The 25,341-nt window shown below is 45.3% G+C and overlaps 1 protein-coding gene across 4 annotated transcripts in view; it reads left to right on the forward strand.

Moving 5' to 3' along the window:
• JCAD (junctional cadherin 5 associated) overlaps nt 1–17,469 on the forward strand; it is a 68,048-nt gene extending 50,579 nt beyond the window's left edge. For all 4 annotated transcript variants that reach the window (XM_064444895.1, XM_064444892.1, XM_064444893.1 and 1 more), the window contains 2 exons: nt 4,327–7,976; nt 11,971–17,469. In XM_064444895.1, the coding sequence (XP_064300965.1) occupies nt 4,327–7,976; nt 11,971–12,005 (3,685 nt within the window). In that variant the 3' untranslated portion in view covers nt 12,006–17,469. The remainder of the gene's footprint in view (nt 1–4,326; nt 7,977–11,970) is intronic.
• The last annotated feature ends 7,872 nt before the right edge of the window (nt 17,470–25,341 follow it).

Raw genomic sequence — 25,341 nt, forward strand, 5'->3', positions numbered from 1 at the left:
GATGAGGAATTATCTACACGACACTCATGCTTCAGACCATTGATGTAGAAGAAATAATCCCTCCAGACACCACAGAAGTGAGCGATGTTGCCCTTATTGCTGCCTTTGCAGACAGGTTTGCAGGACTCAGTGTGTTTCATGATGGCAGGGTATGATGCTGTTGTCTCTGCTCATTGGGATTGTTCTGCTGATCGGTCCTTGCTGAGGAGGAGGAGGAGAGAGGCTTCATAGCAACTGCCTGTGGGCACATCACACCCCCTGCCGCTGCTGCTTGCAAGGTGGGAGTGATGCCCTGGCAGAGTAGGGAAGTGATGTTTTGCTCTATCCCGTTGTTCTTCAGGCAAAGCGTGGGGGAGCAGATGGTGGGAGGGCTGTTCTGGCTGTCCTTGCTTAATGGGGAGCATTAGGAGGCCACACAGTAAAGGTTTGGAAGAGGAGACAAGGCAAAGAAAATGGGAAAGCTGACCCTATGGGCAGAGATAAGAGGGTTCACAGAAGGAGAACTCTCCCCTGCTTCTCTTCTGAGTGGAGAGAAGAGGCGCTTTGCTTAGCTATTTGTGTGGGAGGAACTATGTTGGTAGCTAGCAAATTTAGAGATAAATAGATAGTATCGCTAATGAGATTACCTGCTGGAAAAATTAGAAAAGCACACTGGTGTTTCCCAATGTTGAGGCTTGGAAGAGTGTATGTGAGGACAGGATCCCAAAATAGAACAGAAGCTGCCAGTGTCCAGAACAGCCCTCTGACAATTTTTACCCCTTGCTGCCAGATCCTGGAAATCTCCTAACAGTGCCTCCTCGTTGGGCACAAAGTCTGTCCTGGTGCCTGTGGCTCACCCGCCCTGAGTTACTGGGTGCCTAACACCTACTGCTTGCATGCTGGCAGCCAGAAGCAGGGACAGGACCTCCCGTGGTATTGCTAGATTGCTCTGCAGTGGCCTCATTCTGCAGGGTTTTGACTTTATAGCCTGTGCCATGTTCCTTCACTTCTAGCCCCATTCAGTGGGTTGTGCAAGGTCCTGTTTGTCCAGCATTGCCCTGGGGGAATGGGGCAGCTTCAACCCATCGCTCTGAGAGCGGCAGCTCAGTGAAATGCAGTCATGCAGCTGGCACAGGGTGGACTGGTGGCCTCTTTTCTTGCAAAGGGCTAAAATTCATAGAAAGCTAGCAATGGTTTATTTTTTAAGTGGTTTTCATTGGATTAATTTTATATAGAATCAATTAAAAGCACTTAATGACAGCAAACGTGATATTTGTTGGAAGAAGGCCTGTTAGAAAAGAGTTCATAATGTTAAAATCTACCTGCTTGGTCCCATGGGACCGTTCTGCCCCCAGCATTTAAATCCTCCCAGTTGGTCCCATGGAACCACTCCATCCTTGGCACCCCTCCCAGCTGTGAAGCACTTGCAAGCCACTGTATCTGCGCGTGCATTTCTTCTGCATCAGTACCGTTGCATCATGGAGTGAGACAGAATTGTGTAGTGGCATGATCAGAGACTAGCTGCTGCTAGGAGGGACTGTGTGGTCTCTTCATTGATAATATGTCATGGATACAAAGACTGCAGCATGACTGGCATTTGCCATCCAGTGACGTAGCATTGCTGAGGCTGTAGTGAAGCATTTTGAACTCAGGGTGGCTTTTGGATGCTTCCCCTTCCCACCCTTTCATTTGACTGCAAAACCCAAGAATGCCATGAATCCTGGAAGGAGCCACTCTGCCGCAGTTGCAGCCACAACCAGTGCGGTTGTGCTGAGCTGCCGTGCTGCCTGCTGCCTGCCTGCCATGCCTGCTGCGGGCAGGTGTGCAGAAGCCACTCTCCATCTTTGGGAGCAGAGGAGTCTTCAGGCTGGAGCTACACTGGAGGGTTCTTGGGGAGACTGCGGCGCATCCTCTTCCCACTGCGCGGTGAAGCGCCGTACTCTCCAGAGGCTTGCGAGGCCCAGGGACAGGCTGTCTGCATAACCACCTCTAGCGCCTGAGCCAGAACCTGGAGAGACTCATGTTGTCCACCTTATGAACAGATCATAGATCACTTTTGAAAAGCTCTAAATACCTCCTTTTAAATGTCATTTCTACATTCACATTGCAATGATGACATAGTACAGGCCACAGTGGTTTGTATCATGTTCAGAAATTTATTACTGGAGCCTAGTTATTAGTCTTTTAATCTTTAAAAATAAGTTTAATCTTTTAAACAGCTTTTAATAGAAGGAGGAACATCCCTTCTGTAACCGAAGCTGTCCTAACTTAGGGCCAATTTACTTCAATGAATGTCTGAGCTTGGGTTTTGTTTTGTTTTTAAAAACTCTTCTGTTTTAGTGGTTTCCTAGGAAAGAGTTGAGTAATGATTCCTTCCCTATTCCTGATTTCCTATTAAATCCTTTAAACATCCAGCCCATTCCATTCCTGTGCTGTTAGTTGCAACTGTTGCAAATCTCAGTATTATTGTCTACCGTACCTCCTCCCTGCAATGTTTTTATATTTGGGTTGATAAGAATTTGGGTTTCCTTTGTGTTTTTTTTAATGGTGAATTAAGCTTTGCAACATCATCTCTGGCAATTTAAAGGTCAAGATTTTTAGATGCTTTTCTAAAAGACACACTACCACTGTCGCAGGAATAATTTTGGGGAAGTCTGATGGCCTGTGTTGAGCAAAATGTCAACGGTCTCTGATCTTGGAATCTATGACTCTCTACTTCCTGAGATTTCTTTTAGAGTAATGGTTAAAATTGAACAGAAACAGCAATCTCTCCATTCCTTCCTCACTATTGATAGACTCTGTTTCTCACCTTGTTTTGTAAACACAGACACAAATGGTGCCACAGTAGCATCGGGATGAGACAAAAAAGTAGATTTCATAATCTCAGAAGAAGGCAGCATTTGTTCAGCTCCATGTTTCCACATGCAGAGAGGCACAGAAATGTTCGTTGTTACAGCAGTCAACTTTCCAGTATAGGAGGTGTCCTGTTATAGCTCACTGATGAATTAAGAAGTCTGTTACTTCCTGGGGTTCAGTGAAAAAACCTGTACTTCAGAGGCAAAACATTTTGTTCAGATGTTAAGTCTTAATCCAGTTGAATTAATATGAACAAGATGCTCCTTATCCCAGTCTGATTTTTAAAGTTTTGTAGTCACAGGATGAAGTTAATATACATACAAGAAAAATGCTGTGGATCAGGATTGCTTAGTTTTAATTCCAGATTTTGAATTGTATTCTGTTTTCACAAACTACTATTTGAATAGATCATTGTTTTTAGTAAAAAAGAGCTAGATGACATTGTTTATATACCTTGGGGTGGAGGGAAGAGAAAGAAATTCTTGGGTTCTATCTACATACGTGTCCTATTTCTGTCAATTTTGATTTTTCTTTCCCGTCTTATGCTGGTGGCAGCTACATAGTGTAAAGGCAGTTACAGTGTTGGACAGCTTAGGTACGAGAATAGCAGAACATGGTTCAAGTAGAATATTAATTATTTATATGGAAAGGTATCAATTTTGTTCAGTAGTAATATATTAAATGGTTTACAGTCTGTTCAGAACACACAAAGAACCTATTCTGTTCATGTAAATCTGTGTTCTGGACATTTTATTGCAGATTAGAAATTCGATGTCTTTCATATTTCACTAATAGACTGCTGGAGTTAATCCCCCTTTTATTTAACAGTGTTATACTTCTTTTGAGGTATTTTAGATTTCAAATATTGGTTCCATCTTATTCAGAACTGTGCTGATACATCACCATTGTTTTGGCTTGCATCCTTTCATACAAAGCACTTTGAAGAAATTTGTTCCCTTTGAAAGATGAACAAGAATCAACACTGGAAATTACGTGTTTAATTTCAGGTCTTGTACTAGGATACAAATAATGCTTCTTACAGAATATATCTTACGAAATAGCCCCTTACCTGTTCTCCCTACCCCTGATTTTTAGATTTGGCTTCCTATTAAACTTCTGTACCATTTTGATGTAGCAGAGTGCAGAAGTAAGTTCAGCACAATCATTTCTGGTCTTCTAGTGTCCATCAAGGAGGGCTGTGCATGTTTGCACAGCATGCAACTGTGTGCATTTGTTTCTCTTTCTAACAGCTTTGCATAGCTAACAACATGCCAGAAGAGCATCAGCCCCTTCCTTTACTCATGTTAATGACTGACTTTTAAATCCTCTCATTAAAATCATAAAGTCATCATAAAGTAATCTGGTTGCGAATAGATTACACAAACCCCATTGGCATAACTCAACATTTGACCTCCTAATGGCCTTACCCATAACGGAAAGAAAGGGCATCTGTGCAAACTGCCTGTAATGCTTGCTGTGTTTCTTTTTCAGGGTTTATGATAGGCCTCAATTAGCATGGTCTTCCCAGCCCAAGACTGATAAAGATCTTGCCTACTGGAGAAGACGAGGACAGGACTTCAGTGTGCTCCTGGGCTATTCTCAGAAAGGTGGTGTGGAAATGAAAGGCCTGGCTGCAGCCCCGGGGGCACCCCGGCACCCCAAGGAGAGTCAGCTGAAGGTGGGGACGGGCACAGGGTACGTCAGAAGCGGCCTGCGGGAGGGCTGCGAAGTGCCTGGCGACTGCAAATGGCAAAGTCTGGGAATGGAAAACTGGAACCAGCCAAAAAAGGTAGGGAGGCAAATGTCTGAGGGTGACAGGGAGAAACTCCTTCAAGAGCTGTATTCACTGACTCTGGGAGACAACGTACTCAGCGCCCAGAACAAGGGGAAATCGCAGTCATTGCCGAGGGTCCTTTCGCCAGAGAACATGAGGTGTGTGGAAATGCCCCCACTGACCAACAGTAACAACTCGCTCAGCGTAACTAAAACCCCCTCCTATCCCCCAAACAGACTGAGTGTGGAACCAGCCAAGCACCATGAAATGGGAGGCCATTTCCTTCCCCTGGTGAAACCCAAGTATGGGAGACCTCTGAAGCCTCCGTCCTATGAACTGCAGCGGCAGACAAGGGCACCTGCAGAAACTGCAGGTTTCCAGGACCACTACCAGAAAGATGAACCCACCTCCTACTTAGCCAAAGTTAATGAGACAAGGCAAGATGCTTGCATCCAAGACTCTGGTTTGGAGCCCCCGGTCTATGTACCTCCTCCTTCTTACAAATCCCCACCTCACCAAAACGTGACCCCACATCCCCTCAATGAAGTGCCTGACACCAACACGTATGCCACCAGCGATCAGCAGGGTCCTGCAGAGCAGGTTGTACCCTGCCAACGACCAGCTGTGAATACTTTTGAAGTGGGGGAGGACCCTTGCAAAGACAACCATCTTCCTCATGGGAAACAAAGCCATGTGAGGCGCCCCACTGACTACCTGCGTTCTGTTCAGTATATTCCCTTTGATGATCCTCGGATACGACATATTAAAATTGCACCACCAGAAGGTCTGCAGCACAACACTAAATACACTGAAAATGCATGTAGTCCCAGTTCTGGTGCTTTACAAGAGAGAGATCTTGAAGTACAGTACAACAGTGCCTTTTTGGATCCATCAAACTTGTCCAGTTCTGCAAAGGAAGAAAGAACTTCCAACAGCTCCACTCATAGCAACAGATGGTTGGCACCATCCACCCGAGATCAGGAAAACTGTGCCTTGCCTGACCAAAGAGACAGTTGTAGCACAACTAATCACAGCACCCGTAATGAAGACAGTGCAGAGTACACAAAAGGCAAATTTTCTGTAAGAAATTCACATATGGACAGCACCTGTGAGACTGTTACAAAAGTAAAAAAGTTTGAACCTGGAACTGGGATGCAGAGCAAAAAGAGTTCAAAGAAAAAAATGAATGAAACTATATTTTGTTTGGTCTCTATCCCAGTTAAATCAGAATCCAATCTGCCAGATACAGATAGGAACAACAACATAACCCAGAGCCCTGATAAGAATGGGTTTGATAACAATGGGGCTTTGCAAGAACAAAGTCTCTTAAGTATGTCTTCAACTGACTTGGAGTTACAAGCGCTTACAGGAAGCATGACCAATAAAAATGAGTTACAAAAACAAGAGCTGTGGAGACCAGAAGAGTTCAAACAAATGAATGACCTCAGATTTATTCAGCCTGCAAAACACAGAGAGCTCAAATACTCTGGCTCCTGGCCAGGTGATCAGTACAAAGACCAGCAGACACAGACCAGTTTTGCCGAAGAACCAAAAAGCCCACAATTTTTCCATGGTACAAAGCCTGGGCAGCCCAATACTAACAAAGTGCTGTCTCCGAAGCTCCTAGGACGTACAGCATCCACGATAGGGTCAAAACAGACAGGGTTACCTTCTGACGGGAGGAGCTGCAGACAGAGCGCTTACGGGATGAAGGGTCAGATGCACCTCAGCCAGTCTAGCAACAGTGCATTTTCTAGGACTGCCAGCTCGGTCCTTCAGGCCCCCTCCCTAAAAGCCCACCACAGCCAGCCTGTGCCTGCCCAGGAGAGGGAAACCAGCCTTCTTTCCAAGGGAGATGTAGTTAAGGGAGACGCAGGCGCTCCCTGCAACAGTAAAGAGCTGTTTGGGCAGTTCCTGTTGAAGCCTGTAAGTCGCCGTCCCTGGGATGCAATAAGTGAGCTAGAAAGTTTTAACAAGGAGCTGCAAGGGCAGGAGGAGAGCACAAGCAGTGAAGAAGATTTGGAAGGTGCTGTGGCTTCTCCACAGGCAGGTGCCCTTACACAGAGGAGGGCGTCCAGAAATGAGAAGTCAAACCAGGAGCCAAAACACAGTGGGAAATCGGAAACAGTTGTGCCAGAGGTGCCGGTATTTAAGTCAGGAAGAGTTAAAAGTAAGTCTGAAAGTTGGAGCATGGGGACAGAACGTGGCAGCGAGCCTGGCTGCATTGGTTCTCAAGGCTCCTCACAGCCAGGAGGGAGCAGTGAAGGAGTTGGGCCAGCAGATGGAAGTCTGATAACAGAAATGAGGATGGGGGAAGCCAAGAGCAGAACAAACAAGCAGACAGTTCACGTGGGCCCTCTCAAGAGAGTTTTGTCCAGTAGCCCAAGCAGTTCATGTTACAGTAATCCTTTCAATAACCCTGTCTTGCAGGAGATGAGTGAAGACCAAAATTACCTAGACTTTGTTAAACTGAGCAAAGGTGCAACTCCCACAAATGATACAGCGTTAGAGAGAGGCTCGGTAGTACGCTTGTCACTAACAAAGAGGAACCAAGGGCGCTCTGAGCCAGATTTGAGATCAGTGGGACTTGATGTAGCCCCAGGACCTGGTGCTAACAATTCTGATCACTCTTCAAATGCAAATGCAGTGGAAATCCCTGTGAATGAGTCATTGCAGGCAAGAGCTGCAAGAATTTTAGGTATAGATATAGCAGTGGAGTCTCTCCTTCCAGATGACCATGTTGGGCCGCACCCAGGCGCTAGCCCTGGAAATGGTGCCCAGGAGTTTGGGTCATCAATGGGGAGCACAGTAAGTGACAAAGAAGGAAAAAAAGATGGTTCTTATGAAGGCAGACGAAAGTGTGGCTGGACAGAGAGTGTTCTCTTTGTTGGGGTGGGAGGACGATCTTTATACCCTGATGAATGCCAGACCGCTCACCAGGAAACCAGTGCTAAAACACTAGTAACTGAGCAAGTTCTTGAACACCCTGCAAGTCCTAGCCAAGGTGAGGACCAAAACTTGGTTTGCAAGTCAGCTGTGTATCAGCACTCAGAAAAGAGAGTGAGAAGCACCTCAAAAGTGATAGAGACACTCCAAGGCAAGCTCACTTCTCCACCTAGTCGGACTGCCATGGATCGCTTAGTGCGAATGAAAGAAGTTGACTCTGTGTCCCGGATGAGACGCCTGAGCATTAAGAGCGCAGACTCGGGAGAGGAGGTGGACGAGGAGAAGCTGTCGAGGGTACAAGAGGAGAGAGGAAGTAAACTGGCAAGCTCAGGGGCAGTTTCTAATCGTGTTATCTCTCTCAATGAAAATGGATATTTAGGTGGAATGGACAAGAAAAAGATCATCAGAGACTTTTCTTTAGGTAAGACCCTATTATGGGAGATCCAAGTGCATACTTTTTCCTTATGTAATGGGCCTGATTGCTTTGCTTATGCCCACATAATGCTGCTCATATAGTAGGAGGCTGTAGGTGGTACTACCCCCATCTGGTTGCCACCCCCATTGCTCTCCTTGTGGAAGAGATGAGTGTTCTCTCATCCCATTTTAGGAAAAGTTACTGTAAAACTCACTTGTGATACTGAGACTCATTCAGAGAGACTGGAGCAATCCCTGAGGTCTTCTCTCTGCCTAGCTGTTTCAGGGAACATCCAGCTTCACACAGCAGAGTACAAAGATAGCCACTCTAGTGCCAGTGTTTGTGAACACATGGTGATTTAATCATAGCCTCTCCTTGAATACCCATTTTTCTCCTCTAATACTTACATAGACACATACTCTATTGGAGTTCAGAAGAAACTAAAAATAAAAATCTGATGTTCTTCTGTGAAGCCTCTGGGAAATGGCTGCATTAAAGGGCCTGGAGAATTCTCTCTCTCATTAATATTTTCCAGATCAGATGTTGAGAATAACTGTTATCCCCAGGTCAAATGGAAAGTTGACTTTTTCAGTGGACACCTTTTGGTTTTTTTTTTTGGTGTTCCTCATCTTTCAAAAGCATATAAACTTTTGTAGTCTATATGCATTCCCAATAGAACATGAGCTGTTTTCTCGCTGAAACAGTTTTCATATGGCATTGTGTTGAACAACTGAAAATCAGTTGTTGCCATAGATCTGTGTAAAGGTATAAATCACCCAGGCCACCTGTCTAGTCCATTAAATTAATTGGAGTGAGCAAATGTATGGTGTGAAAGTTGTTAAATTAATATTAATCTCCTCCTTCCTTTTTCCATCCTCTCTGTAGCAGCTGACTTTCTACCTTGAAATCTCACAGGTTATTCATTAAACCTCATCAATATAAATCTGTTCACAGTTTTCCAGTACAGAGGGACTGAAACTAAATGGAGCATACTTTAAAGTGGATTTATGTATTTCCATCTGAAGAGAAATATTTGCATGAGTTCTAAGTATTGGCTTCTGCAGTCTTGCAGCCTTTCCCTTCATGTCTTTTTCTGTTTCCCACAGCTCTGTGTCTCTTTCTGCTCTGAACTGTATTTCTCCAGACCAGATTTTCCAAAAAGGCTAATTCAACTCCCTTGTACCCATCAGGTCTAGTATGCCCCACATGCATTTCATATGCTTTCCTCCCTTGGGGTTTCTGCTGGAGTGAAGAAAATAACTGTTGTGGTGACATGACTTCAGGGATGTATCAAAACAGATTGTGTGTGTTTTATTGGAGAGTTATTCTGCAGTAAATTAGGTCTAAATTTATCCCTCTTGCTGACAATGCCAGGCTTGTATTCTGCAGTGTGTTCCCGCTGCAGCAGTTCCCTCACAGATGTAACAGTCCTCCCCATGTCTGGATAGTGTGGCTGCCCCTTCCTGCTGCACACATCCAGCACCGCAGGGTAACATGTACTCACACAGGACGGGAAGGCATCTCCTCTGCTGGCCTCTTCCCATCCAAAGAGACCCAGATTTGCTGATGGCCACAAGATCTTCACCTTACCTTACCGGGACAGGATTGAAGATTCAGGTCTATAGAAAGGCCTGATGTTGTGTCTTCCTCTGTTAACCCTCACTCTAACTTCCAGACTAGCTCACCAGTACCATTGAAACCCAAAAGGAGAATTAATCCTGGAAAACCAGTGTATTTGTTGCTTTTAAAAAGTAAATCTTGCTAAAGGCCATTCTATTTGGAGTGAGGTAGGGTGATATTAATCCTACAGTTGCAGACTGGGCCCATCGCAGAGGCTAGAGGCCTTCGCAGAAACAGGCTTCCACATGTATAATGCAGCTTGGCAGAGGAACAGTCATCTCAGAGCAAGAGCTCTGCCGAAACTCAGTGCAAGAAGCTCATCTTACTATGCAAATACTGCCATTAGAAGAACAACTCCAAATGTTCCCAAATATTCCCAAATGCACTGGATGTCTTTTCTCCCTTGCTATTTGAAGACTGCTTCCACAAGGCTACGGATCTGGCTTTGTTTCTGTATAGAGCATTTCAAATGAGCTTAACCAAATGTTGAATAAACATTTCTGTATCAGTGCTAGAACTCAAATGTTTGTCCTCCCAGAAGTGTGACATAGCCTGGCAGTCTGGCTCTTTTGTGTCCTTGGTTTAGGTGCCGAGGGTGTGGGTAAGCTTTCAAGGAATAAATGAGCTATCCCGAGACTCCATGTCTTGTGGCCTCATTTTCTCCCTGCCACCACGCCCCGAAACAGTGAGCACCTGCAATTTTGTGGGGACTTCTATTAGTGTGAATGTGTCTGGACTTAGGAAAATCAGGTTTCTGAGATGTAAATCCATTTTTATTCTTAGGTCAACCTCACACAGAACAGTTCAGAATGCTTGTACATTCTAGCAGTTTAGATGGCAAAATATTTACAGTTGAAGAAATGTTACTGCTTTAGAGGTGTCTTCCCACACCATCAGTGCATTAAGCTGAGAAAGAGTCCGTGTTATCCTGGAGTGTAGTAGCCCTCAAAAACTTTTTTCCCCTTGATTATTTTGCATTCATGTGGTGTCTATTGTTGAAGTTTGGATATACAGAAGAGGCTGAATAGTGATAAGCAGTTCTGAAAACATAGGTGCTGCTGGCACCTTTCTTGGCTGGCCTAGCGATTTGAGGAGAGTGGGCAAGAGAAGCAGTAAAGGATCCTGCACCGGGGATCCACCCACTGGGGCCAAATCCAGAAGTTCTTTCTTAGCTGGTCCCCCCTCAATATGAGTCTGAATGCTGTAGATGGACCACTTGCACACAGGAGTAAAAATTTATCTCTGCTTCTTTGAAGACATTCATTCACATCAACACAAAAATCCTGGGGGTGAAGAATTTACTCCAAAGTGTGATATTTATGTGTGTAACTATTTTCGTGCTCAACTGTTTAAGTGCGAGTGCTGTGGGACTACAGCCTACAGGAGGGGCGTTTAAGGTTAGCACAGATGCCCAGGTGGCATAAGACCAGCAAGTAGCACAGGCCACAGTGCCGGTTTGTCCAGGCCCCTGTGTGCCTACAGACTCCTCCATAGGTAGCCCTGGTTCCTCCATGACATGACCATGCAACCCAAGGAGCCTACAGTAAGTCAGATGTGTGCATGATGGTACAGGGCAGGCAGATCATACAAGGCAAAGCCCTTCCATTGCAGTCCTATCACACAGTCACAAGGGTGAAGAAAAAGGCTCAGATCTGCTCACGTCATGGCCAGTGTTGGGATAAATCCAATAACAAAAATCCATTAGAAGAGTGTCCTCAGGGCTTCAGGAAAAGAAAAATGAAGTGTGGTCTGTCCTGTGAACTGACAAAATGTAGGCTGAAAATGAAGACCAATGTTTGTATGCCAGGCTAGTGCTTTAGTGAATAATGTTCAAAACGTGAGCTGCAGTTTTGCAGACAGAAGTGAGACAGTCTAACCGTAGTGACGCAACGCAGCTGTGCTTTTCTGTATTCTGTTGAATTAATCTGAAACCAAGGACTTACAATGCGAATGAAAAGGCCCTGATGACTGGATGGCATCATCACTTCTTCGGCCACTCTTAAACACCCTGCTAGGACGCTTAAAGCATTTACCTGTCCTTAGTGTTCAGTACAAGGGGGGCAAATCTTAGGCCTTTCTCTCCCTGTCAAAGCATCTGAAAACTTGAAGTAATCACTTCGCAGTCAGTGTGCTTGTTCCTACCTACTGAAGGTTTCCCAAATTTTATCTGCATGCATTTGACCCAAGTCACACCTGAATTACACTGGTGTAAATACAGAATTTGGGTCAGGAATGCAGTCTCTATCATTAAGGCTGTAAGTCCAGTATTAGCTTTGTTTTTTAATAAAAACTAGGGTAAAGATGTCTCATTCCTGCAGCTAGCAACATTGACTAGATTTCACAATACATTATTAATGGTGTTTTCTTGTCTTTTTTTCAGATACATATGACCCCACCAAAGTTGAAAAGGTGTAAGATGAATGGAGAGGAGAATAGAGATTTCTGCTCTACTAAGAATGTTTCACTGAGTTTTTTCCTGGGTGCTTTTTGTTTGTTTTTTGTTCTTTGATGCTTGGAAATCACTTCCATTTGTGGTGTTCATGGTGTACTCATCATAATGCCTTTACCACTGTCACTAGGAATTAGCTATTCATATCTGAAACTGTTGTGGAAACCACAGAAGAATCTGATTTCTACATTGGAACCATCTGGCTTTGTAGCATTAGGACTTAATACCTACTGTTGGTAAAGAGTTTTTATCCAAACTCCATTTGAGTCTTCAGTGGGGATGATGAAATGCATGAAATGAGGCTTTTGAGCTTTCTCTTTGGTGTAAACATAAACGTGGGAGATTAGTGAAATGAATTTTAAAAGAATGTGAATTTATAAGCTAAACTTCTAAGTATCTACAGTCTAAACTTTGTTTAACTTAAGGGATTTTTTTGCCATAAGTAGAAAGTGCTGCTGCACTATGTGGGGGAAGGAATGTGAGAGAATGGTAGCAAAGACTGATTGTGAAATTATTTCTGACTTCCAGAGTTTGAAATTACTCAGATTAAATACTTACTTGCCACCTAGAGAGAAGAAAAGCAAAAAACCCAAAGCTTCTAAAAGATGGAAGACTTTTCTAGTACAGTGTACAGAACGTGTAATTATAGTAGCTGGCAACTAGTGTTTCAAACCAATGCAAAGTATACCACTGGCTGTTTTGCACTCAGTATTACCTATTTTTGTTTTGCTGTTTAGAAATTCTTTATATGAAAGAATAGTAGCTGGTTTAAAATAGCCCATTTTAACAAAGTAACTATATTTCTTGTTACAGAATACTATCTATTTTTCTACGATGTAAACAATTGCTAACAAGTGGCAAGTATAAAGAGGTATTATTATTATTATTATATTTTAAGAAGACTTATCCCTCTGAGTGAAGGTGCCCCAAGCAGATTTCACTTGTATATCTTAATGCACACTCCATATTGCCACATACTCAGTAGTGCTACCTTACTTTGTTCTGACAAGAGCCATCTATGTATGTATGTATGTATGTACCACAGGGTTAATTTCTGGTTTTCCCACTCAACCCTTGGATCATTCTTCTTGGACCACCTTCTGAAACACAACTGAGAACTGTCCGGGCTGGTGTTGCTGCCATTACATTCCAGGGATGGTGACTACCAAAAACTGGGTTTGGATGTTTGTCCCGGTGTCTCTGAGCGGCTCAGAAAAATACCTGATTGGTTTCTTTTACTCTGTTCCCTTTTACACATTATGGGTTTGGATTAGGCCAGTGTATAAAAATAACAAACCTGGGTTTAATTCTTCCCTGAAGTCAACTGATGTTGCTGGGGAGGAGTTCAGGTATCTTCTTGATGGCATTTAAATACATGGCTTTAAGTATATTTTATCTGCACACACAAATGCATGAATTACAGAGTTTATAATAAAGCCTATCATTCTCTTCTTTGACACTGAATTAGCCTGCATAGTATCTGTGTCTTTACAGCCTTTATGCCCATTCCTGTGTGTTTCTTTGTAAGTATGTGTGTACTAACATTCTTCTGATTACTTGTTCATGTAGTTCACCAACCTATTTTACTGGCCTTTTCTGGTTTTGAGCATAATTTTGTTTTTTAAAATCTTCTAATTTCTTAAAATATTTTTCCTAAGTCTGTAATTGGAAAGAACGATAGGGAAAAGCACTCATCCTGTGTTTTGGCAGCAAGAATTTCTTGTCTGTAACACAATTCTGTTACATATTGACTATTTAAAGCTTGTTTGAAAAGAAAATGTGGTGTATAATTGATTTTATTCACTCTTGTGCATGCTGTGTAGCAATACTTGTTGACAACTGTTCCTACCACTCTTTCTATATCCACCTTTCTTCATCACCATCTGAGATATCTGGGGGCTAGTTAAAAGCTACGAAACATGTTTCTTCACCTGCCCCAATTCTGCCCATAAAAAAACCAGTTCCTAAAAAGAATTACTTCAGCCCTCATCATCCCACTTACTGCTAAAGCTGAGATGCTTGGCAATAACTTGAAAGTTTTAATTTATCCTTGATTTCTGGAGAACTGTAAACTGTCACATCTAACCAGCCCTGCTACCTCCAGTTCATGTCTCTGTGGAAAAAGAGTTTTCTGTGCATTTCATTTTCTTCTGATGGGGAGGGGGTTAATTGATTTTGCAATGTGTCTGTTTCGTCAGTCATGTCAAGTAATTACTTTTCCAATGCTTGTAAACAGCCAAGAACTTAAAAAAAATGAAAAGAAAATGAAAAAATAGGAAGCAGCAATATTGCAAGGAAGGTTTTGTTGGCTAAAAATGAGAAATTAAAGCCTAGAGAGTTAGTAAGCTTTGTTTTGCAGTAGTACGTGACTGACCAGTAGATGAAAGGCTAGAGTTAGTACTGCTCTAAAAACGGTGTATTCCTCTAACAACACTGGCTGTTTCATTTCATACTATGATACAGACAACTAAGAAATGCAGGAAGTACAGTTTTATGAACAACTGTGGCTCAGTGTGTCTACAGTACCTGTGCCATAATTAAAATGTCAGCCACCCGAATGGGCTGGATGGTACCACAGCTGAACACCTTCCCAGAAGCCTTTTGCCAGTTGCAAACAGCAGTTAACAGAAAGCTCCTTTTACACCAGATGTAGTTAAAAAACAGTAAACGGAGACTTTCAGGGTCTGTCTCAAGGGGTGCATAAAACTGTTGTGGCAACAGCTGTCTCTGATAATGGCAATGGCAGGGGCTCAGGGCTGAGTGGACAGAGAGGAGGAGGATGTGGCACACTGTTTCCAGGGCCTCCTGCATTGCAGTCGTGTGACTGCAGCGCAGCAGTGAAGAACTGTGCATTTATCTTTATCCTCAGGAGGAAGAGCAGAGCTAGAACCTTGGAAATCACGTTGTTACATGCTGTTGTGGATCCAGCTTGTGCTGTTGCTGTGCTGGTGCAGCTGAGGAAGCTGGGGCTGGATGACAGGTTATCAAAGTGCTTGGGTGGGAAGATACCAGTTTCACAAGCATTCCCAGAAATTCAAGGAACAACTGCATGCCTGGTTTATGCATTTCAAAAATGTTGAATGGGGATACTGCTCAGGAAATGGATAGCTAAATAGGACCTGCCATCTCCTTCCATTTACCCTGCTGAAATCCAGAATTGAGAGCCAGCCTAAAGGGTTAGTCACAGTAACGGCACCTGGTGGCCGTGCTAAGGTGCCAGGAAGATAAACAACTAATCCAAAGCTTCACACTCTTCTCTCTGAGGAAGAAGAGTGGCTCATGAGCTGCGGGGGCTGCCGAATCATCCGAGCACAGCTGTGCTTTCTGCTGGGGCTGGGGAAAGGCAGAGCCACGGCAGGGTGCAAGGTGGCAGGACCGCTGAGGGAGGAAGGTGAGAGCGCTCCCTCACGCGGTTCCCCTCACCACCCACGGGACGTTTGTTTCCACGGAGAATCACTGTTTTCGGACCCCACTCCAGCCTCCTTTGAACTATAATGTATTTTGAACTAGACAGATGTGTGGTCTGAGAAGAGCTCTTAAGTATGTGTTTCAGATCCCACCGCCATCGCAGTGAGGGGGGCGGGATGGGGGAGGCAAAGGAGGGAAACCCCTTTGAACGGCTCATGCTCACTGGCGATGGAAATGCCCAGCAATGTGCCTGACTAAGCGTCACTTGTCAGCTACTAACTCAAGAAACCTTCCTTAGGCATAAGAAGGACTGTTGTATTTCATACCACAGGTTTTATGGCAGATTAGTCTTTACTGCAAACTCTCCTTTATCAAAACCATCAAGTTTCCTTGACTCAGCTCCTGATGTTGGGAGCAAACAGTCTATATACTGAAACATCCAATATCTCTTGAAAAAAATTAAGGACAGCTTATGCTTAAAGTGGTCAAGTAACAGTATTAATCTGTCACCCTTCGAAAAAATCCAGTCCCATCAAGATTATTTACATATAGATATTGGAATTTAGTAAAATATTTTTGTTTAATATCATAAATCAATATTAATAAAGTCAACATTCTGTTGCCTTTGCCACATGGACAGCCAGCTGAATGTTAATTTTATAGTACTCTACTTTCTCTTTGGGTTACAATGATGATATTTTCTTCACTGCCCCATTTTAAAGGAAAAACTAGTGAAGTGATAAGGGGAAAAGTAGAAGTGAAATGTTCCTGCATTTTAAATGGCAGTAGTTCTTGCAACTGCAAAGTGGGCACTTCTGTCCAGGTTCATGACACGATAGAGGCAAGCATATGTGAGAAGTGAATCTTTACTTGGCAGGAGCCATCAGCTCAAAGAAGGGAGACAAAACAGTGTTAAAAGGAATGGAAAGGGTTGACAGCTTTTCAGCCTTTTGAATATTTTCTGTAAAGCTGTCCTTTTGGAGGACATTAGTATTTTCTTGGTTGAGGATCAAACAATCCCCTCATTTCCCTCCACTGGCAATAAGCCACGATGCTGCAATCCTAATTTACTGGAGTGAGATTTAATTATAAGTGGAGTCTACAAAGTTTAAACTTCTATTCTTCTGCATAATCCCCATCAAGGATCAAGCTGAAGATTTCATGAGATGATTACTATATAATTGATTTCATTAGGAAAGTTGGGAAATTGTGATTAATTCTTATTCAGACTTGCATGAAAATGTTCACTGCATCTCCCCCTGGGGACTAAATGAAAGCTGTTTACCGTCAACTCTATTTTTAAAGAAAAAAATGTTTCAAACAAAGAAAAAGGGAAATCCTGATATCAACAGCAAAGCCCCAAACTGCAATGCTACCTCCCACCCACGCTGAAAAACATGTTTGCAATATGGCTTGCAGAGCTGCACAGCAGGGAGAGGGTGAAGAGAACTTATGTCAGAACTGACGGACACATGGCTGAGATTAGAAATAAAAATGAAATTTCTCAGCCAAGAGAAACCGCAATAACATACAGATTATACAATGAAGGAGGAACTTTCCACCCTCAACAGCAGCAATCTCAGCCTTCTTTTGAGCTCAGGACCAGCAAAGAAAATAATCAGAATCATTCCAAAAGCTATTCCTAACCTGGAAGGAGAACACGGAGATATATGTCCTAGACAGTATATCAGTATCCTTGTGTCTTTGTCCTTATACAATGCAGATAATTCTCCATGGTGACTTTCAAGATACCATGGCTTATCTCCAAAACTAATACTATGTCATTGCCATGGTTTCTGCTCTAACTGGCCCAAAGGCAGATTTAGAGGGATAAAAAGAGAGGAAATAGGGGTAAGCAATTACAATACTATTTATATGATAGCAGAAGATTAATGTGCTTTAAGAATTTTCTTTGTATTTTTTTCTGCACAATGCAAATACTGTGTTTCTGGACTAATGTGTAAACTGGAGGGGTGCTGTTATTCAAGAGGAGACATTCTCCAAATAAAGATTTTGCATGGATACACTCCTCTATGATGTTGTTGATGTTGTTATAATGGGGCAAAATGGAGCGTGTGCTCTGACATTTGCATTGCCTTCAAGAAAGATAAATGTGTTGGTGAAGTGTTAAAAGGCTGCAGCATCCTTCAGGGGATTGCTACTTCAAAACCTGATGTTGTGATTGGCCTTTACACCATCGGGTACAGAAATTGTGTTTACTTGAAAGAATTGCTTTCTACATCCGCACTTTCTCAGATCAGCACAGACTGTAGGTCACTCATTTCCAAGTTGTGTTCTGTTTGCTACCTTTAGGGTACATTCTGCCTCTGTGAGGGAGTTGATTCCTCCTTTACTGCCTGGCAACCAGCCATCTGGTTAAACCTATGGTGTCAGAGCGTTTTCCACTCCATGTGAGTATTTTCTACTCCCTTTGCACAAGTTGATATGGCCCTGGGATAGTTTACTTTGGCTACGTTGCAGTAAAGAATGGCATGCTCTCTATCCGTGCTGATAGGACTTCAAGAGAGTTAAGTTATCAAGCTAATATATAAAAAAAAATTTCTTTCAGGCAAAAGTATAGGCTGCTCATGGCTAGAAAGTGCAGCTCTGTCTTTTGTCACTGGCCCACAAGCAGGTTCGACCCTACTGTCATGCTCACAGATATTGCTGTGTAGAAGGATGGTTTCATGCTGGTACTCCTCACCTGTCATCAACAAACCTGTGGAACGAAAGACCCAACAGATCTGGTGAGGCCGAAGATGGAAATCATTGCAGCAGTTTTGGTCTCCTTTTCTTCCCATCGTCTATCCAATCTGATCTCACTGTATCCTTTCCTTCCTCACCTGCCCGAAGTATAAAAATCCCTAGTCCATCATTATCCCATCTTCCACCCAATCTGAGTCTAGAAACCAATTTTCCTACTTTTTTTCTGCTGGTAGGAGAAGGCAGGCATTCAGTTCTTTCCAATTGCTGATGGGTGGTTTTTTTGTTTCTACTCTTCACCTTAGTTTTGGTCCCTGCATCAATGCACATATATTATTCATTACTTTTTCCAGAAGTAGCCATATACATAACAGAACTGGCACATCTGCTTTCAGCTACAACAGGAGGAAGTCCCCAGAGTGCCTAGGGAGCAAATCATCCTGTTACCCCGAGACCCAGTGCTTCAAAGCGAGGGGCTGGACATGTCTTGGGGAGCCTACAGACACAGCCCAGTAGGAAAGATTGAAGGCATGAGGGCAGATACCTTTCTGTGCTTGCTCCCACCCTCCTGCACCCACCCTCTCTGCAAAGCAGTGGGCAGTTGTACCAAGGCTGATTCTGGCTGACACCAGCAGGGAACCATCTCTTGCTTTTTCTTTTGGATGTTACCCAGCCAGCACTCCCCTAATGTGCTTCAGGTAGTCAGATGTTCTACTGACTGCCATCACATGGATGGGGCTGGACAATGTGGTCTATGCTTCCACCAGACAAACCTACAGGTGCTCAGGCCCACCCTGGCCTGCAAAGCAAGTCAGCGGGAAACACAGGGGCAGTTAAGGATGAGTGGATGCAGCTCAGCCCTCACTCAGAAGGTTTCTTGCTAAGTCAACCAGAAGCCATCCCAGCTGCAGGGCTTCCCTACACCCCTACACCCCCTCTCCAGCACTAGTTGGAGAGCCACCAGCTCACTCACCCTTTGCCACACTAGCCCACACACGCCTGACCCCTGACTAATTGTGTAAGACCTTTAGCTCTTATCTTACTCTATACACACACCTCATCTTCTTTATCTCTCCCACTGACCTCTTACAGCCCTAAAGCATGTTTGGCCTTTCCTGGGTAACAATGGTATGCATGCCCAGGTTCAATTAAAGCTGTATTATCTCTCTCTCTGTTCTCCTCTGAATCTTCCCTTTCTTGGGCGAAAGAAAAACAGCCCCCTTGGAGTTTGCACCATTTACGCAGTGAGGTGCTAACACCAGCCTGCAGAAGTGTCATAGTGTCATACCTCGGGGTGGGTGGGGGTGGTGCAAAAAGGAAGGAAGCCAAATCCCTCCTTTTACCCCTTAAAATAAGAACGTTTCTTGTAAGGATAACTGAGCAAGATCAAGGCAAATGTTCTCAAAAAAACAATAGGAAAAAAGCACTTAAACCTCTTTGAGGGGATATACCACTGCTCTGCAGCAGTGTTCTTCAAGGGCTAGCTCTATCTCACTTTGCCATTGATTTAACAGCCAGACCTTGGGAAGTGCTGGGTGGACAGATGTTGTCCTACCCTGGGAGCTTCAGCCTGTCTTACTCCTTCCCTACTTTATTTAGCCTGCAGATTATTTAGACTCACTTTCTGTGTACTGCCTGAGGTACAGCCTTTAGCCTCAGTTTCACCATAGCAGCAACAACAGGCAGTAACCTGAAACCCACTGAGCAAACAGCATGGTGACCCAGCCAGCTCTCGTCATTTGAAGTGGCAGGATTATAACATTTCGTGGGCAGGAAGGCTTGTCATTTGTCCCAGTTTCTCATTAATTTTGTAGCATAATGTTTAGAGTATAAAGGAAGTCCTCTGCTCTCCTGGTGGTGGGTCAGACTATAAATACCCCAGATGGCACAGGACAAGGAGGGCTGTAAAACTCAGGATGTGGGTCACAGGATGGCTGTCTGCTTTCTGTCTAGGAGAACACGATAATAAACCCTCACAAAGAACTCTGATAACACCACATGAAAGGAGTACAAACACCATGGAGGAGATCTTCAGCTGCTGTAAAATGTCACTGCTCTCTTCACTTCGTGATATGCTGCTTTTCTTATTTCCTTCCCTTCTCAGCCTCCTCTTGAGTGCCTGAGGCTGAGAAGTATCCACAAAACCTTTTTTTTTTTCCTTCTGCATTACTTTTCAGCTCCTTCTCCCTCTCAGTGCAGACACACCTCCGTGTTCTTGCAACACACTCCTTACCCTAAACGGCTCTCATACAACTTGGTCACTTCAACCAAAGGTCCCCTGAAGGATATCAGCACCATGCCAGAAATACAGGGCTCTCTCCCGTGCCCCCAAGAATCATAGTCACTGTGGGGAGGTGGGTTAGGACAGTCAAACAGAGGCCACCAAGCTCCTGGGCCAGATTTTAAACAGAAACATTCCTTGTGTAAAAGTCATCCATTATTCCCCTGGAGAAGTAAAACACAAAATTAATGAATGTTGTCAGCTCTTGTAGTAAGGTAATGTTCATGGAGATCATTGTGCCTTTTATTGCTGTGTACTTTGCATTTTCATTATCAAATGATTATTGGCTATGGTGTTGGTATTTTAATAAACCCTGGATAATCGTTTTCCTAACACATTTAGAAAGAGTATTAGGGGCAAGTGGGAATAATGAAACAATTGTGGATACATTTCAAACTTTCCAAAATGCTCTTTGAAAACCCCCTTTTTCCCAGCACAAAAGTAATTTTTCAGGTTTTTTTGGTCTGCTTACACCTCCAGGTTCCCTCTGCCTCCAAACTTTCATACCACAACCACCAAAGCCTGGTGTGCACACAGCTCAATAAAGCAGAGTATCTATTCCAGCTGAAGTTATAATTCAGTAGTTGGTAAATGTTGGTGACTGCATTTATATGTGTACAGTTTTGTTGACTGCTGAGAAATTACAGTACCTTAACTACATGAGTGAAGTAGTAGAGTTTTGTAATATAGGTCCACATTTCACCCAGACAGGGTTGGAAGGTGTAACTCATGCCTCCTCAGGCAAAGGAGATTTATCTCTTTTATTCTCCTTCCCCCTGAGAAAGGAACTGCCGTCTATTGCTGAATCAGCAGGATATGCCCTGTGACACAGACTCGAGCTGGCTGAGAGGCTGTTAATAGGTCTGAAAACCATACTCCTACCCCAGCCTCCCTCCACACAGCATGCGCGGGAGAGGCAGGGAGCTGAGCAAACAGCATGGGAGAGGGAAGCAGAGACCCCTGGTACACACAGCTGTTATCTGTGATAAGCTGCATCCTGTGCCATGCTCCACCTCGCTGCAGAAGGTGTTTGAACTCCAGGACCCTTTCTCAGTTCAATCCCTATCTGACAAACACACAGCAGGCAGCTGGAAGAAAAAAGCAAAGTTCAACCCATCCCCAATGACTCGGTTTCTAAGACTTCTGACCAATTTCCTAAAACTCTGCTTTAAGGGTTTTTTTAGGCAGTGTCGGTACATTTGAACGATATAAATAGCTGAAGGAGTTCATAATAGCCACGGGGCAGTGAAGCGAAGAGATGGAGCTGGGAAGGGAAACAAAAAACTCCATTACATGCAGGCGGGGCAGTAAAAAAGTCAAGCTACTTTCAGGAGAGTCACTTGTTTAAAATGGTTGCAGCTGACCTCTGACCTCCTGTCAGCCCACGAACCTCACTGCAGTGTGGTTGTTGGTTTGCATGTCCCCTTTACAGGTGGTTAGTAACCACGACTCTTGCTCTGACAGTTGGGTTTGACTGTGCTCTTCCATGGAAACGCCTGGGAAGGCAGCGGCAGACCTCCTTCCCCAACGTCCTCCTCAAGGACTCTTCAGCCGTAAGGGTGTAGACCTTCATCCTCGAGGGTGAAGACATTAGAAGAGACAAAAATCACAGCTCTGAAGTATCCTCCCCTTAACTTCAGATTATCTTTGTCAAGCACTTGTTCCACCCTGTTTTTACACAGCAGGGTACAGCAAATGCTCACAGACCTGTCAGAGAGATGGTCCTTTCCCCTCCTGTCTGGCTAGCCTGGAGCACCCCTTCAGCAGGACTCAGATCTCGCTTCCCCATTTCTCCCTCACACAGAGGAGCCAAGTGCAGATGAGGAGCTGCTGCAGGTCCGTCTTTGCAAATCCCCTCAGGGGTACAACCGCTGGGCCACGGACTCGACGCCACTGCACGTCTGCGGAACTGGCCGTCATCACCACCCTGGGCAGAGCTGCCACGCAGCCTTGATCCCTCCAGAGGTGTGCCTCGACCTTAAGCCAAAATCTGTGAGGGAACATCAGGGCCTCCCACAGCTAGAGCCACTGCCTTGCTGCAGGGGCAGGTGCCATTTTGTGCCAACGCTGCAGCCACGGGGCTGCAGGCCTCTTGGGGGATCAAGGCTGCCCACCGCCTTGCTGCCACAGTTGTTTGTTTTCTGCAGAATAAAGACTGTCATTGAAAAATTATGTTTGTTCGTTTGTCTTGTTTTATTGGTCTTTGGTGTAAGGAAAAACGTCAAGAGGCCATAGTTTGCCAAGTCTTTAAGGGTACTGCCCACCCCGTAGCATCCTCACTCTGCACAGGCTCCTCCGGGGGACCCCTAGCGTCCCTCAGGATCGCGGGGCTTTTTCAGAGAGCGGCAAATACAGGCAAACCCAGCCCTTCCTCGCAGCCTTGCAAAACACCGCGCGGCAGCCGCTGCGGGAGCGCGTCCCCGACCCGGCGGCAGACAGCCGGGCCTCGCCGCCCTCCTCCCGCCTGCCCTCTGCGGCCGTGCCCCGCCGGGACCGGCCCTCCCGCCGCGCTGAGACCGGCCCGCCCCGCCGGGACCGGCCCTCCCGCCGCGCTGAGACCGGCCCGCCCCGCCGGGACCGGCCCTCCCGCCGCGCCGCGCCGCGCCGGCCACCGGCGGCAGCCTTTGCAACAGCGCCACCTGCGGGGCGCGCCGCGGGAGGCCGGGCCGGGCCGGGCCGGGCGGGCTGGTGCAGGGCTGGGGGGGCTTGGCGCTGCTGGGGGCGGCTTCGTGGCTGTGGGGCCGCCGCGGGCCGGGGATCACCGGCAGGGCTAAGGAGAGGGTCCCGGCCCTCAGGCGTGAAGCGAGGGTCTTGGGGTTCGCGGGGACACCGCGATCGGGGTGCTGGGGGATCAACCCCCCACCCGGGCACACCGGTGAGCTGAGGCAGAGGGTGCAGGAGGACTGGTAATCCGGAGGGTCCTCGGGGAGCTGAAGTGGTACCAGGCAGAGGAGTGACCCCGGCCCCGCGGCGGACCAGGGTGGTCCTTGGAATGCTGCTGCCAGGCCTGTCGTGGCTGGCCGACCCAGGCGGCTCAGCCCTGACAGGCCAAGCTGGCAGGGAAGGTATTCGCCACCCTGACCCCCCTCATCTTCATCCTGGCCTTGGGGTTAGGGAGCAGCATAGGGGACGGGGAAGAGTGCTGCAGGGAGGGGTTTGTTTGCTGGCCAGGCACCTTTTACCAAAGATGAAAGGGGCTTGTGGGACAGCTGAATGCAAACAGGCCAAGATAGGGCCACAGGATTTAGTTGGAGTGTTCAGGGACAGGTTGGGGTTGGGCAGCAGACCGATGGGATGGGTGGGAGCTGGTGGACTCCAGCTCCTGTTAAACTGGAGCCTGGACAAGGTGCAGAAGGAGCCAGTGGCAGAGGAGGGTGGGGAGGCCAGGCAGATTAGGTGTGGTGGCTTGCTGCTGTAGCTGGTGCTGTGGCACACTGTCAGAAGTATGATTTGGCAGACCTGGACGGAGTAAAAAATTTCAGAAACTCTTCCCCTGGAGGTCCCGCTTCCTTGGATTTACCTATGAGACATGTATCAGTATACCTCAGTCCTGAAACCACTTTCACTGTGACTTTCCTTAGGACAGGCCTACCCAGGAGCATGTACCAGACCTCAGCAGCTCCCTTCAGGTCTGTAGAGGCACCCATTACAGCACCAGGCTCAGCATTTCTCTTCATAGGTGGCCAGTCCACCTACCACCATGAAACAATTTGCCCTTCTAGCATCGCTGAGACACATGGGTTCTGCTTTAGCACCTGCCCCAAAGGTGTGGGGATCCACAACTACACTACTTCCTGGGACTAGGAAGTGTTCAACAAAACAAAACATATGTAAAATTACTCAGCAGTGTCACCACATTCATCAGCTACCACTGACCTTTTCAAACATCTGTCTCTACATCACCAACATCTGCTCTTGGTTCTGAACACACCACCTCTAATCCCATTTTGGCCAAAACAACATCATCAACATTTGACTCTTCAGTAAACCCCTTCAGAGCATCCTGTTTTCCTCCTGTAGCCATTCCCCTTCCCTACTGCTTGTGTCATGCCTGGCTTGTTCTCATTTACACCTTGCACTCTGGCCAAAACCCTCTGGTTTTAATTCCTTCCTCTTTCTAAACTAGGGTGCCAGTAATTAGTAATCAGTGTACTCCAACTAATGGCCTATACAGACACAATTTCTCCTACTCTTATCAAATACCAAATCATTTATTCAAACTGGGATACTCCAGTCTGCTCGGCTCTTCTGGCAAGGGAGAATCTTTAATTTTTAATGAATATTTCAAAAGACCTGGGGTTTATTCCAGTGATGGTTCTCATGGAGGCAAAGCAATAAGAGGCTGTTTTCAAAATTGGATTAATCACAGTTTCTTCCCGCTTGCCGAACCGTAACAGCCAGAGCTTCATAGCTCTTTTCCTGCCAGCCATACTATACCCCAGTCCCAAATATGTAACCCATAATCCCATTTGGCTTTGATACCACAGCTGAATTGTCCGATCCCAGTCCTGTGGTTTCAGACCCAGCATAGGCAAATCTGACATTTCACACTTGTATGGAAAATAGCTTGCAGGCAGTGAGTAAAATGAAAGTATATGGAGGCTGGTTTTGATTGTTGATTGTGTCCGCTGGGAAGGGATTAGGCATGTTAGCTTGATGCTGGAGGAGGAAAGCTGTGTCTTGGCATTTCTTTCATGGGGAGCTGGGTCCCAGGATGACTGGGAATACCCACTGAACGGAACAATTATTTGTCCGGCTGCTGTGTAACCTCACCCATCACTTACACATTTTTCTCCAACTTCAAAAGAGATATTGCTAAATTAACCCCATTTTTTCCTGAAATCCTTTTCAATCCCAAATTTACCTTTGATTTCCTCCAACCTTTGAATTTGGTGAACCTCTGTTGTGGG

This window comes from Phalacrocorax carbo, chromosome 2, assembly GCF_963921805.1.
Source record: "Phalacrocorax carbo chromosome 2, bPhaCar2.1, whole genome shotgun sequence".
NCBI classification, from domain to species: Eukaryota; Metazoa; Chordata; class Aves; order Suliformes; family Phalacrocoracidae; genus Phalacrocorax; species Phalacrocorax carbo.